This window comes from Phasianus colchicus, chromosome 1 (genome assembly GCF_987193195.1).
Source record: "Phasianus colchicus chromosome 1, bPhaCol1.hap1.1, whole genome shotgun sequence".
In the NCBI taxonomy this organism is placed as follows: domain Eukaryota; kingdom Metazoa; phylum Chordata; class Aves; order Galliformes; family Phasianidae; genus Phasianus; species Phasianus colchicus.
In genome coordinates, this window is record NC_143436.1 from 185,023,357 (window position 1) to 185,038,008 (window position 14,652).

Consider the following 14,652-nt stretch of genomic DNA (forward strand, 5'->3'; position numbering starts at 1 on the left):
AAGAATTCATTGTACAATCCACAGACAAAGAAAATCAGATTTGTTCTGTGACCTAGTGGCATATAGAAATTGTACATGTGATGAAGCTAAGCACAAAGTACATCTTCTGTTGTAATCAAAGTTACAGTGTGTTCCAAAGAGAAACTGGGCAACCTGGCACCAAAAAAACAAAACAAAACAAAACAACAACAACAACAAAAAAAAAACAGAACCAAGCAGAACCCATTGGAACATTAATTTTTTAGTCACATGGGAAACACACTTCCTCTTTAGCTGAAGTACAGATACATAAAGCAATCATTGTTGATAAAATAACATTTAATTTTTATTTTCTCCCTTTAGGTTACAGAGATTTCTAACAAAAGAAACCAGGGAAGAAGGGGAGATAGAGATCAAATAAAAATCATCTATCAATGTATAGGTGCTTAGTGTACAAGTTTTACTTCATAAAACTTTTACATTCTGTTTTTGTTTCACATCTTCAAAATATTTTCACTGTTATGCACATCTTTGAAACTACTAGGTAATCAAACAGATCTAAGTTTCTGCTCGCAGCAACTGTAAAACTGCTATAGTTGCTTTATTATTTAGCTGATGTTCTTACCTTCATATGTGCAGTTTTTCTTAATGCAGATAGAATAACTAATTTATTTTCCCTTTTGTTTCCATTGAATGCAGAATCTTAAAGATGTGCTTGGACCTGAATAAACTTTTCTGTAGAACTATTCACAGTCAACATTGCTAAATTCATTGATATAAAGAAGGATCACGGAATTCAGTGATTACTCCTCTAATGCTCTTGAATGAGTTTATTTATTATAAAGCAAATGGATAACTTACCTTTTGAACATATTGCTATGAATAAATTTGGAAATGTAACTTTAAACTTATGATCTTGTGATCGAGAATTCTGATTTGCTTTCTGTTTAGTAAACGCTATCTTTGTTACTGCTATTATTATGGTTGGAGCTTAAGGATGTTATGTTTTGGATTTAGGAGAAAAACTACATTGTTAACACTCTGATGTTTAAGTTGTTGCTGAGCTGTTGCTGTACTGAGCTTTTCATACTGTCTTGCCAGAGGGGGATCTTAGAACACACAAGAAGCTGACAGGGGACAGAACCAGGAAATATGATCCAAACTGGCCAAAGGGTTATCCCAAGGAACATGTTGTCCTACAGAACTATAAAACTGGAGGATGTGGTCTAAGGGGAGCAGACACTGACTGGGGACTGGATAGGAATCAGCTGGAGTGTGGTAAGCAATTGTATTGTGCATCACTTGTTTTGTAAACACACAGATATGTACACACACACAGTTCACAGTGAAAGTATCCTATTTATTTTCATGGAAACTATAACAGATGCAAAGGCACAATAACTTGATAGAGAAAATTCTCAGCTACAACACACTATCTTTAACATAGTCACCATCATTAGCTATGCATTTTTGCCAGCAATGAACAAGAGCATGCATGCCACACGTAAAAATCTGTGCCAGTGGAGGCTACCTACTATTACCCTACTGTTGCTGGCACCACTACTGAAACACACCACTGTTTAGTCCCTGTAAACATTCAGCAAGCATAAATGAATGCTAATGTGTGCCATTTTTACTGTATGGAGGAATTCAGTTCCACATCTTTGCATCATTCAAAAATAAAAAAAAAAAAAATAAAAAAAAAAAAAGGAACTCTAATTACTGCTCTAATATCTTGCTTTATAAGAAGAAAAAAGAACACGTAGTCTCCAAGAGATGTGGAATTCAAATTGAGAGAGATTACAGTTGCTAGCATGCACATGCTATATTGCTTCAACTTTTAGACAGAGAAGCTTAATGCAGAAAGACAGAACTTCAGTACTGGGAGAATATGGTAAATGGGTCTAGAACATCAGGAGGAAAGAATACTGATATCGAAAGAAGACATACATATTAGCCGTTGGAATTACAGAATAAAAGGAGTTCATAACATGTTTAAATATTGGATTTGAGAAGCAAATAGTTGACATCTGAATGTTCACCAATATATACTGAAATGATCAAAATGGTAATCTCTTGAAGAAGGCTTTAAGAAAAAAATATTGCAGAACTACATCAAGATCTGAAGACAGAATATCATACTAGGTAGAAGTTCAAATTCTTCCAATACACACTGAGCTTGAAATTGCTCTTGTGAAACATCTCCTCACAAATTTCTGAAATAAATTCAATTAATTATGACTTAATTCAACCAGTTATGACTTTCATTTTTAGAATTCTGTGTTTATAAAAGGTTCTTCTCTCACACAAGCTCTGCAACATTGTCTGAGCTCAGGTCTTCCCATTAGCATTCCTTCATTAAACTACTTGCATGAGAAATCTTCACTAAAATTCCCAAGTAAAAGCTTCAACGAGGAGAAAATACATTGTGGTTATTGTGGCATAACAAATTTGACACCTACAAAGGCAGGTGTGCAAACAAAAAAAATAACTCCTCTTTCACCCCATTCTTCATTCTCTCTCTTTAAAAAATAAATAAATAAAACACTCCTTTTTGAATTGTTTGATTGGAGAGTCAAAACAAACAAAGAAAAAAAAACAACAAACAAACAGATTTTAGCAGGATGTAATTAGAATGATAAAGGGCCCTGAAAGTCAAAAATCCAGAGAAAACCACTTACCTACTTAGAATTTTGTTTCCAGTTCTGAGATTATAACCCAGCAACATCAGCAGACACTGTGACTTTTAATGCGTTGAAATTACAGTTACTTTATCAAACAATGTAAAGATTTACCTAGGCTAAAAAATGAAAAAGATTGTTACTCACATGCAAACTGAAGAACAGCTTCCTTGCTTAATATGCTACCAAACATGTTGGTAGTTAAACACTGATACTGTCCAGAATCCTTCATCTCATTAGGGTTATTGATGATCAAACTTCCTTCTATTAGGCTGTAGCGATAATCACTTTCAACATCAATTTCAGTTCCATTTCGAAGCCATCTGAGGAAAAGAAAGAAAAAACTACTTGAACATTTTAGGGCCAAAAGAATTGTATACAGAACCCGAAAGCATCAGCTATCACTAGGGATGGTTATTATTCAGAGATAGTCTATTCTGTACCCCAATGCTTTGGCAAAACTCTGAATGAAGACTGCACAGCACATGAAAACTTGTAAAAGGTTTAATGTTTTGTTTTGGTATTACAAAACTATTTAAATCTCTGTAGCAGATGCATCCTGAATATGTCAAGAAGTCAAGAATGAGACTATACATATAATATGTCAATGATAAATGAAGTTTCAATTCACATTTTATCATTAAAGCCTCAGACAAATAAGTTGTTGTTTTGAGGGAGTAAGGAGAATGGATATTCTTCTGGTGAAAAGCCTCATTCTTCTTATTCATCTATGAAGACTGAAACAACAAAGCCTCAAATAGATCACTAGATAAGAGAAAATATTTTCGGAGGCTTATCAATAGACTCCAGTTCTCAGAAATAATCTCTGGGGAGTATGCATTATCTCAAAGAATAATAACTCATATAAGAAGACTTTTTAAATCAGCTTTCATGTTAAACTGTTAAGAAAATAAAATTGTTAAAATAATGATTCTGATATTTCAAAGAAGATATAAGCAGAGTAGTAGGCATCACAAATCTCTATGAAAACCCTCACATAGCATCATTATTATGAGGCACAGATATTTTCCTTCTATTAGCTCACAATCACTCTGCAGTTTCAAAGTTTACTCAGGAAACTGCCAACCACTTTCACGCTTTGCCAAAATTCAGAAAAGACTGGGAGAACTTGGCAAAGTCTGGGCTCCAGAGGCAACTTTAAAGAAGCTGAATGATTATCAATTCACCCTATCTTGTAAACATTCATTCTGAATGAGATACTGGCAGCAGAACTCAGCTAAATTAACTCTAAATTTTTCTCAATCCAAAAGTCAGAATTGACAGAATTAAGATGGATCATAAAACTATCATTTGCCCATTTTATCATGATCGAACTTTTGATCGCAGAAGAGGCCTGCCTCATTCAATACAAGAAGTGGAGCACTGAAGACAATATATCACACGGGACATTTAGGAGAGGTCTGCAGGATTTACAATTTTTTTTAAGAAGAGCCATATGTAGCAGAGCTAAAAAGACAAATTCTCATCTTGAATGATCTATTAAATATTTAAGATTTTGAATGAAATCCTAATGAAAATTAATTTACATATATGTATATGATAAAAGTGAAAAAATATTTGATCTTGATGGACATTCAGATAAGGAAAAAGTAAAAATGGCATGTTTTGGGTATTTCCAGTTGGGACACAAAACAAAATAGTTCACTTAAAGAAGCTCACTTCACTTAGTTCACATTCAGTCAAATTCAATGCAAAAATATGTTTTTGTAGGCACGACCTCAGTTCTTAGGAGCTTCATATCTACCTGGCTACATGTTTCAAGGCCATTCTAATGAATGTATTCCCCTCACATAATCTAAGAATGTTAGAAGAAAAGCAACCCTAAATTGTATGTACTTTCTTCTAGGTAGCTTGACCAGTAGGAGGAGAGCAATGCAAACATAATATTAAAAAGACAGTGACTTTATGAGAAAAATGTTACATTTTTTTTCTTGAGGACAAACAACAACATACTTCAAAGCACTTTAATTTGGCTTAATAAATTAACAATATCTTTATTTAATTTTTTCAACTGTCTTTATATACCAGGACATCTTACTGATGAAAAATCTCCAACATAAATAAAATAGCATGCAGGTTTGGCTGAGACAGTTTTCTTCATAGCATCTTGTAGAGTGTTGTATTTTTTTTCTCCCCCATCTTCAGTGAAATAGTTTTGATAATACACTGATATTTTAGTTGCTGCTGAGCTATACTTAAGCAGAACCAAGAATATTTTCGCTTTTTATGCTGCTCTGCTGCGAGTGCACAGTTAGGGGATCCAGCTAGGGTAACTGACCTAAACTGACTAGAGATATTTTGTATCATATGTGCTCAGCAGTAAAAGCTAGGAGAAAAGAGCAGGAAATGATCCAGGGAAACGTTCAGAGCTATTACACTTATCTTTCCAAGCAACCCTTACATATGATTGAGCCCTGCATTTTTGGAAATGACTAAACATCTACGTGCTGTTGGGGAGTAATGAATGAATGCCTTATTTTGCTTTGCTTGTGTACACAGTTTTTGTTGTACCTATTAAACTGTGTTGTCACTTTTATCTCCCCCATTCCACAGAGGGCAGAGTGATCTTGTAGCAGTGTGGGTCTCTGCAGGCTACTCAACATAACCGAAGGAAATTCAGTACTTCCCAAGAAACAGGTGTAGCGAAGTGGCATCATGGAGAATTCTGCACACACTCATTACCATCAGTGCCTTATGAAGGTCTATAGGAATACTATGAATGTCCATATTTTTCATGGCAAGTCTTCTCACTATGTGGATTCTGACTTATGATAATAAAGTATGATTTGCATAAATGCTGAGCAAATTAAGTAAGTTCTTATGTAAGATCTTACATAAGGACTGGAACGCAAAGGGAGGCCGAGGGGGGAAGGGGAAAGTGGTGTGGTTTAATCCAGCAGGCAGTGAAGCACCACACAGCTGTTTGGCCACTTCCGCCTAAGGTAGGATGAGGGAAAGAAACTGGAAACAAAAAAGAACTCCTGGATTGAGATAAAAGCTAAAAGAAAAGAAAAGCAGAAACAAAATGTTCTTACAGCATATATGCATCCACAGCACAATTACTCCCCACCTGAGAACAATACAGCTGTTTTCCCAACCACACTCCTACAGCAATACAACATCTCACCATCCACTGATCAATGCCTAGCTAATCCTCCTGCAACAGCCACCACCTCCTCCCCCTGGCTAAGTCCCCACAGCTTTACAGCATGTTGCATGATGTCATGCGGTATGGAATAACCTGCTGCCAGCTGGGATTAAAAAACAACAACAACAACAGGATGTAAAATTTTAATTTCTGAGTGGAGCTTCAAAGAGAAACAAGTTTTTTTGTAAAAAATAAAAATCTAAAAAAAAATAAAATTAAATTAATAGGTTATGAACATATCATCAGTTACTCAGATGGGAAGCCATCCAGAGGAATTTGGCCAGGCTGGATAACTGGGCCTATGAAAACCTAATGAGGTTCAAAAAAGCCAAGTGCAATGTGCTACACTTAGGCTGGGGCAATCCCAGGTATTTACACAGATTGAGAGAAGATCTCCTGCAGAGCAGCCCTGCAGAGAAGGACTTGGCAGTCCTGGTGGACAAGAAGCTGGACATGAGCCAGCAGTGTGGGATGTAGTAAGTGGACAAAGTGTCTGCAGCATACTACTCTCAGCTTTAAGTATGCACCAGTAGCAAATATACTTAAAGTTACAAAGAAATTCTATAAGACGTACCTATATGTGGGGGTAGGATTTCCATGAGCTTGACAATTCAGAGACACTTTCTTCTCTTCAGAATCAGTGGGAAAAATCACATCATCTGGCTCCTGTACAAACACTGGTCCATAATTGACATTTTCTGTGGAAACAGAAGTGCTATTGTTTTGAAAGTCTGAAGAAGTTGATGTTTTATAGCTTTTGTAAAGTTACAGTTTGCAAAATTGTCTTTGTTTTGGAAAAGATTTAAACCATATTACTTCAGATGACATATTAAAAAGCAATAGTTAAAAAAAATATATACATATATATAAAAGGAATGTTTTTAATTTAACAATGAAATAGTATCATTTAAGATAAGAGACAAAATGGTTTTCTCAACAAACATATTTTGGTCTGAAGCCTAATACGTAGGTCTAAGAGTAGATGATAGCAGATACCGCTGCTTTAAATCACACAAAGAAAGGTAGAAGTCACAATCCAATAATAAGGAAGAAATTGCTTACCCCTTTCCAATACTCAGAGCTCACCAAACACTCCAAAGGAGGCAATCTCCAAGTACAAAAGCTTCCCTTGTGGCTACCAGCCCTTGAATGAGGTTAGGGAGGGATGGATTCTCTGGGTCACACAGGTGAATGGCTTCCACTGTGCTCCCAGGGCTGGCTACACCCCTTCAACCAGGTGCTCAATCACTGGTTCAGGTGGTGTCTTAATGGTTCCCATACAGCAGGTAAAGAGAATTAAGAATGAGTGATTTCTGCTTATACACAGTAAGGTAAACAGAAATCCTCAGTAGCTCATATCACAGAAAACTGAGACATGGCTTTTTTCTTCAAATCAAAGAGTTTCTAAGAAAAGTCATTTGAAAACTATGGTAGCAATGGGTTTCTACTAATAAATAATACATATGAAAATCTGACATTTCATTCTCCTTCGTTGTCTTTTCTAATTTTGGTATACATTTGTATCTTCGTATGAATTTAGATTTCCAAGCAAGAAAAACTGGATAGATGCATAGAGTACGCCTGTGAGTCCTGTTCTTTCATAGTGTGTAGAGAGAAGTGTAACCTTCAGAAAAGTAAAAGGCTGTAAATATAGCATACATCATATATAAGTCTGGAAAACTCAAATGCTCACTATGCAATAGGAGACTGCAGAATTTGAATCAACTTAGGCTTGCTCCAAACTCCTTAGTCACTTAGACACAAAATACTCATCAAAATTAGAGCCTAAAGATTTTTGTAAGCAGGGAAGTAGTCACTTTGCCCTATCACCTGAAGTATAGGAGAAACAGGATTTTGTCTTATTTTATGGACACAATGCATTATATGGATTGCTTCTTGTAGGAATATTAATACTTCTGGACATATATTATCAGAGCACTCATCCACCTAGAGTTAGAAATAGCAAGAATTAAATAACAATTGCAAAATTAAATAATGGTTTCAGATGTAGGTGTTATCCTGTGCAGATACAGGTGCATGATTAGATGGTATTGATGAAGAATAATGGTTTTATCTTCTCCCTGGAAGTAATCCAATAGATAGAATATTTTATTACAAACTAGGATTGCTAGAAAGGAAGGAAAATGCTGCAATGCTAGTTAGGTTCCTGCATCACTATTGACAGAGGTGTTTCTCCTATAACCAAGAGAACTTCTTGGATGGAAACCAGTATTCTGAATGGTTGTGGCCAAAAAGATGCTTTTGTTATGAAGTATTAAAAGAATGTGTTTTTCCTCTGTTTGCAATAAGATAAAAGTAATAGAGAAACTTAAGTGCTTGCAAGTCTTGTTTCTAAAAGATGGAAATATGAAGTTAATTGCTTATCTGCGTTTCAGATGGAGTGTGGCATTCTGGCAGAGATTAATTAGAGTCTCAAAATTGACATAATAATAAATTAGACTGTTCATCAGTTTTTAGCTAAACTGACTAACCTACTTCCCAGCAAAATTATCTATACCATACCAGAATAATTGGAGAAATAGGTCTATTCTGAAGAGACCAAAGTATTTAATAAAAAAGCCTAGTCTTAAGCAAAGTATAAATTATTAAGCTTATCTAATGATTGGTTAAATAAAATGCAGTGGGGTGTGATATGTGATATGCAAGAAGTCAGAACAGATCACCTAGAAATACCATCTTTATTTAAACTCCAGTGACAGACTAGAAAGTGGAAATCTTCAGTGTTTTATACCTCCTGTCTATGTTTCAAAATCAATAAAAGGAATACACTGAAGATGCAAACATTTCATTTAAATATTTTGAAATGTATGTATTTTCAAATTAAAATATTTTATGGCTTATGGTTAAAAAGAAAATTTACAATTTTTTTTTAAACATAGTGCTAATAAAAGCTCTGAAACTGTGAGATTTAAGAACATTTCACAGAAGCCAGTACGTACTGATAATTTTTGCAATTTTAGTAGTACGAGACTCAGGAATGCAAACTGGTGATTCAACTGTCTTAAATCTCCAAAAACAAATGTGTGTAAGTTTATGTATATATTTAATCATTTTTTTCTAGAATAAAAATGTATATGAATGTATAAAACACTACTCATACTACAGAGACCAATGGCATTGTAGAATAAACGTCCAAATTTTCAGGAAAAAGTTTAATTCAGGAAAAAGTTTAAAGGTTTTTGGCTGTCTTTTGCCATCCTACTTACTCATCAGATTTTATTTTAAATACCAATTACTTCAAAGCAGTTTTCAACATTTTCATACTAAAGAAAATAATTAAAGAACAAAAATCTCAATTTATAATTTTCAAGAGAATATAATTGATATTTAGCATTGAGATATATTGAATGGCTTCAAAATTCTTGAAATTCTTTTATCCTCATAGTGCTTTATAATTTTCAGTTTGTCAATAATATTTCATATTTTGAATAACATCATATCTTCCTTATCCACTATCCTAGCTTTATTGTTTTCTGAGGCAGACATTATCCCTGAGAGAAAAATACGTAGTCTAAAATCTCAAGTGCTCAGATAAAACCTGTCTGTGGTCAGCATGGGACTTAATCAGAGTTCTTAGGAATAGGAGAATATCGTCTGTCACTGCTTTTAAGAACTGGAAATACTGAGTAGATGTCACTTTTAAATATTTTTAATTTAATTACCAATCTTGGTGTATTATTTGGGAATGTTCAGTCATCCAGGAATTCTAAGTTATATATACATTAACTACAACAGCAAATACTTAGGAGAACTTGATTGCATTTTTTTTTAGGATTCCAGTTTGATGTGGATTACCACATGAATTTCACATGATTACAACTGGGAATTTCTTAATTTCTCTTTTAGGAGTATTGTACCACATATTAAACACATATTTAATCATCATTAAAAACCTAGATACAATTTTATCAGTCTACAGCATCATTGCATGTTGATTAATATTCACAGAGATTGTTCATTTGTGCTTTTATAAACTAGACTGAAGAAGTCTCAGTTATGCTCAAGAAAGCCAACATCAGGATTAATAAATGCTGTCTGTTAGTTCCAGGCCTAATACATTGCATCAGATTGCTCTTTCTGTTGAGAGTCTTCCCTGAAAATGTATCTTTGAATCTTTCCACAGTTTGATCATGAACAAGTTGTGCCACTATGTTCTTTGAGATCTTATGTTTGTCTCATAAGTAACCAAGATGATAGTTAGATTTTTTGAGAATTCTGAACAAAACAAAAGAAAAAAAGTGGGTGCCACTCCTGCCGTGCTCTGGTGCAGCAGCTCCAGATCATGTGAGACCTTCCAGCCCCTGAAGTGATGCAGTAGATCCTGGTGCTGGCAGCTGGGCCTTGTTCTGTGGCACTGGGCTGAACTACCTGTCTATAGATGGAGCTGGTGGGCTTCAAGGTGTTACAATTGGCATTATAATACATATTTAGTGCAATGTGAAAAGCCTTAGTGACCCCCACCGGCCCTCCAGATGATTTAGAAGCATTGCCATATCACTGGTTTTAAGACAGACAAAGTGGCACTAAGTGTATTAATTATGTGAATTTCTCCCTGGCATTCAGACAATCCTTTTATTTATTTGCAATCCCACGCTGAATTCTGTGTCCCTCTGCCCTGGTTCTGACAGCATGGAGGAGGCCAAGGGGAGATGGGGCAAGGTCAGACAAAGCAATGACAGTCAGTGAGATGAGCACAGCCCTGGTCAAGGGCCTGTCCCCACAGATAGAAGCAATAGTGGGCTCACCATGTAGGCCATTTTCCCCATGCAACTGAGTAATGGGATTTGTGCTTCCCTCTACATTTGACCAAGACAGAAGAGCCCTTTTGTCTTAGGCAGATGAGGGATGTGCCTTCCACCAGATTCAGAAACCTCCCCTTGTGACTGTGTCATGGTAGGCAGAATGTTGGTGGCTACCCAGGATGTGTATAAAAGGCAGTTAGCCGGCAAGCCCAGGGCAGAGGTGAGCAGTGAGTGAGCAAAGGCTGAGGTGGGAAAGAGGGCAGGGCTCCATGGTGTGCTCCTGTCCTCAGGAGCCACTTGGCTGGAGGGATTTTCTGCTTTCTGCAAGGACATCAAAATAGAGATAAGAAATCAAAAATCTAGAGATGCAGAGCCTATATCACAGTGGGCAGTAGGCCAGTGGTTGTCTGTGTTACTGTGGGGTGTGTGATATGGCCACACCAGGATAGGTGTCTCCCAGCCACCAGGAGACATGGGACTGACAGCCTTGGCCTGAGATGGAGAGAGCCCTGGATTGGGTTAGAATCATAGAATCCTTGGAGTTGGAAGGGACCTTTAAAGGTTATCTAATCCTCAAAGGAGAGGTGTGCCATCGCTTGGATCATTTTTGTGGCCCTCCTCTGGATGCACTCCAACAGCTCCATGTCTCTCCTGTACTGAGAACTCCACATCTGAACTCAGTACTCTGAGTGAGGCCTCACCAGCAAAGTGGCAGCAAAGTCACCTCCCTCACCCTCCTGGTCACACTTCTTTTGATACAGCCCAGGATATGGTTGGCTCTCAGGGCTGCAAGGGCAAATTACTGGTTCATCTTCAGCCTGCCACCCACCAGTACCTCCAAGTCCTTTTTGGCAAGGCTGCACTCAATCCTTTCACCTTCCATCTTGTACCAATAGTGAGGGTTGCCTTGACCCAGATGCAAGACCTTGAACCTGAATTTCTTAAACCTCGTGAGGTTCTCTTGGGAACACTGCTCAAGCCTGTCTAGGACCCTCTGGATGGCATCCTGTTCCTTCCATGTCTTGACTGCACCAGAAAGTGCTGCCCATGTCAACTGCAGGTGGCTGCTCCCTGTGTGTGTTATGTTAATATTATACCACCTTCTGCATCTGCAGGCTCAGATGGGACACAACCAGTCTGCTGTGTCACAGTGTCTCTCCTGTCCCTTCTCAGCCACTTTGCCCAAGATCACTGCATCTCTCTGGGGTGCCATTGTCCTAGGGATGAAGTAAGCCTCCCGTCCCCATCTGCACTGCACCGCAGCTTCACAGGGGCTGGAGGTGTTCCTCAGCTGTGAGTGAGGGGAGATTCGCACATGCTGCCACTGTTCTTCCATGTGAAAATCTCAAAATGTATCTCAAAATTTAGATTTCTGATTCATGAACCCATTTGCTGATTCTTCTAGGTCAGGTGGTCTTCTGGGGGAAATTTTGGGGGGTTTTTCTATATTGTCTTTATTTCCTTATTATATTTAATTTATATATCTTTGTATATGTTTTTATAAGTGCTATAGAAAGAGACATTTTTATATATGCATATTTTCTGAACCCTTCAGGGGGTCAATTTATGTTGAAAAGCATTAGGCTTTTTTTCACCCATGCTCTTAAACAAGACTCTTGTGTGTATGCAGGACACCTTACACACCTTATTTTTTTTACTTCTACCTTAATCAAGGCTGTGAAAAGATAGACATATTTAGCATACATACTAAGCATATGTCTCACTTTACAATTTCAATTTTTAATGGGAAGCATTTGTGTTTCTCATATAGACTTTTATTATAAAAGCTACCACTTTTCTATGTCTTACTTGAGTACCTTACTTAAGTACTTTGAGGGTACCTAGCAGATACTGTAGAACTAGGTACTCACATTCTACAAAAAAAATTGACTCAGCTTGTGTGTCAGGCCACTGAGCATGTCTTCTGGAAAATCAATTAAATCACTTGAGAACACACATACTTAGGTTGCTAATAAAAGTGTTTTGTCTTTTCTTCTGGCAAACCTGAGTGTATACCATACATTAGATGTTTGAATCAAGCAAGTGCTCAATTATAATAATGAATCTTCCTTGTCCATATAGTTAAGATCCTCTCACTTGTAGCAGGTCCCTAATGACCACACACAAGCACTGAGTTCTGTACCATTTTCACATTTAGAACATGCTGTCTAATAAGTACCTTCACCTAACTCTAATATATATCACATGTAGAAAAATAACTAAAATAACTAAAATATCTCTCAAGAGATTTTTAATGATGAATAAGCCTCGAGACCAAATATAAATCAATAAATTTACTTAGTTTACTTTAAGTACATGGAATGCCTAATGATTGATGATTTATTTCTGTTTTCTATCTGTTAAGTAGAAATATTTATCTCAGACTAACAGAAAATATTCCATATCATGAACTGAGAGGTTTAGATAATTGGTGTTCTCACCATCTTGGATGAGATAGAGTATCTTGCAGAGATATCCAGTCTCCTTCCACAGAGTTCTCAATCCCTCCTTGCCTGAGAAATGATGATCTTGAAGTCTGTTTCATACCTGTGTCTGTGCCGTGCAAGTGCTTCAGATAATCAGGGAGTTTTAAAATACTACTCAGATGTCTCAAATTTTCCTGTTTATTCAACAGTCTGCATCTACACAACTAGGTATACGAAGACCGGTAATTGATGGACTTACTCTCCTAGAACTGTTTTATGAATTCCTTGAAAGAATTTAAGTCTCTCTCTTCTATGTAAACTGCTCTGTTCATCAAGGCTTATGAGTTATGGCCCTTTTAAAATTATGCTTTCAGTTGTTGGTTCTTCAATTTCTGTTGCAAAATAGAAGTAGCTAAACTGCAGAGGTGAACATGCTTTCTATGCTTTGAGAAAATTCATGTTTGCTGACCTACATCAGGCATGATCTCAGCCTATCTCCTGAAAATGCCAAGGATTTAGGTGGTAGAACACTTACCTGGAGCATCCCCAAGTACATCTCTCATTCAAGTATAACAGTCAAACTGTACCAAATTTAAACACAAGGAGATGCCTTATTTATTATTTTTTTTCTTTTCTTTTCTTTCTTTCTTTTTTTTTTTTTATTTCCCCAGTTGCCCTTTCCTAAGGAAATGCAGTGGAAAAATCAGGATCAATCAGGAAAGACATACTTTATTGTTACAGAATATACTACATTATTCATATAATCTCCCTTCTTGCCTTGAAGCTACCAATTTCCTCTCCTTTGGTCTCCAGACACTCATGCTGTTGAAGGCCAGGATAATACATTCTGCTTCTAATCCTGACCTTTGATTTTCACCTACACATATCAGGTTGCCTGGGAGGAGTTATCAGTGTCTGGTTCATAGACAGTAACCAAGATTAGTCTACACACTGCTTACAAAGAATATTGCAGAAAGGAAAGTCAAATGTAGAAAACTGCACCAGTTCCAGAAATAGAATCAAACAGAATTTCTCCAATTCTATATTTCTATTTGTGTATTAAATAAACTTTAATTTAGGGAACGTATTATGCTAGTATATAAGCTATTTCTGTTTTTCTGTTTATTGTTCACAAAAGATACATGTATATACCATCAGCTTTCAATAAATGCAAAGTTTTTTCAGGAAAAAAATGCAAAAAATTACAGCTCTTATTGAGAGGAGCTGTAATCCTGCAATCACGAATGCAAATGTTGTTGATCTGAGGTTTTATCTGTTTCATTCCTCTGCTACTTACTTAGATCATTGTTTAAAGATCCTCTAACCTTTCTCCCCCTCCTTCCTTCCTTTTTCTCTTCCTTCCTCTTCCACCTTATCTCCCCCATATTCTTTCCTTTGCATATAATTCAGATAAATATAATTAAACATGTGGCTTCTTTAAACATATGCAAATATGAGAAAATATGTATTATTACTATGAATTATTGCATTTAAATGTAAATTAGACCATATTGCACTAATAAATTTATCTATACCTGCATGTGTAGAGTTGACTATACAAATTAGGCAATTTAGAAAAAAATAATTTTAAAAGGTTTACTATTCATCATTAATTGATGTTACTATCATTCTTG

At 36.3% G+C, this 14,652-nt stretch overlaps 1 protein-coding gene across 1 annotated transcript in view; it reads right to left on the reverse strand.

Annotated features, from left to right (window-relative positions):
• LOC149920311 (contactin-5-like) overlaps positions 1-7,154 on the reverse strand; it is a 93,506-nt gene extending 86,352 nt beyond the window's left edge. The window contains exons 1-3 of the mRNA XM_090146864.1: positions 6,892-7,154; positions 6,404-6,527; positions 2,808-2,983 (exon numbers count right to left, since the gene is read on the reverse strand). Of these exons, the coding sequence (XP_090002990.1) occupies positions 2,808-2,892 (85 nt within the window). The 5' untranslated portion in view covers positions 2,893-2,983; positions 6,404-6,527; positions 6,892-7,154. The remainder of the gene's footprint in view (positions 1-2,807; positions 2,984-6,403; positions 6,528-6,891) is intronic.
• Between the last annotated feature and the right edge of the window lie 7,498 nt (positions 7,155-14,652).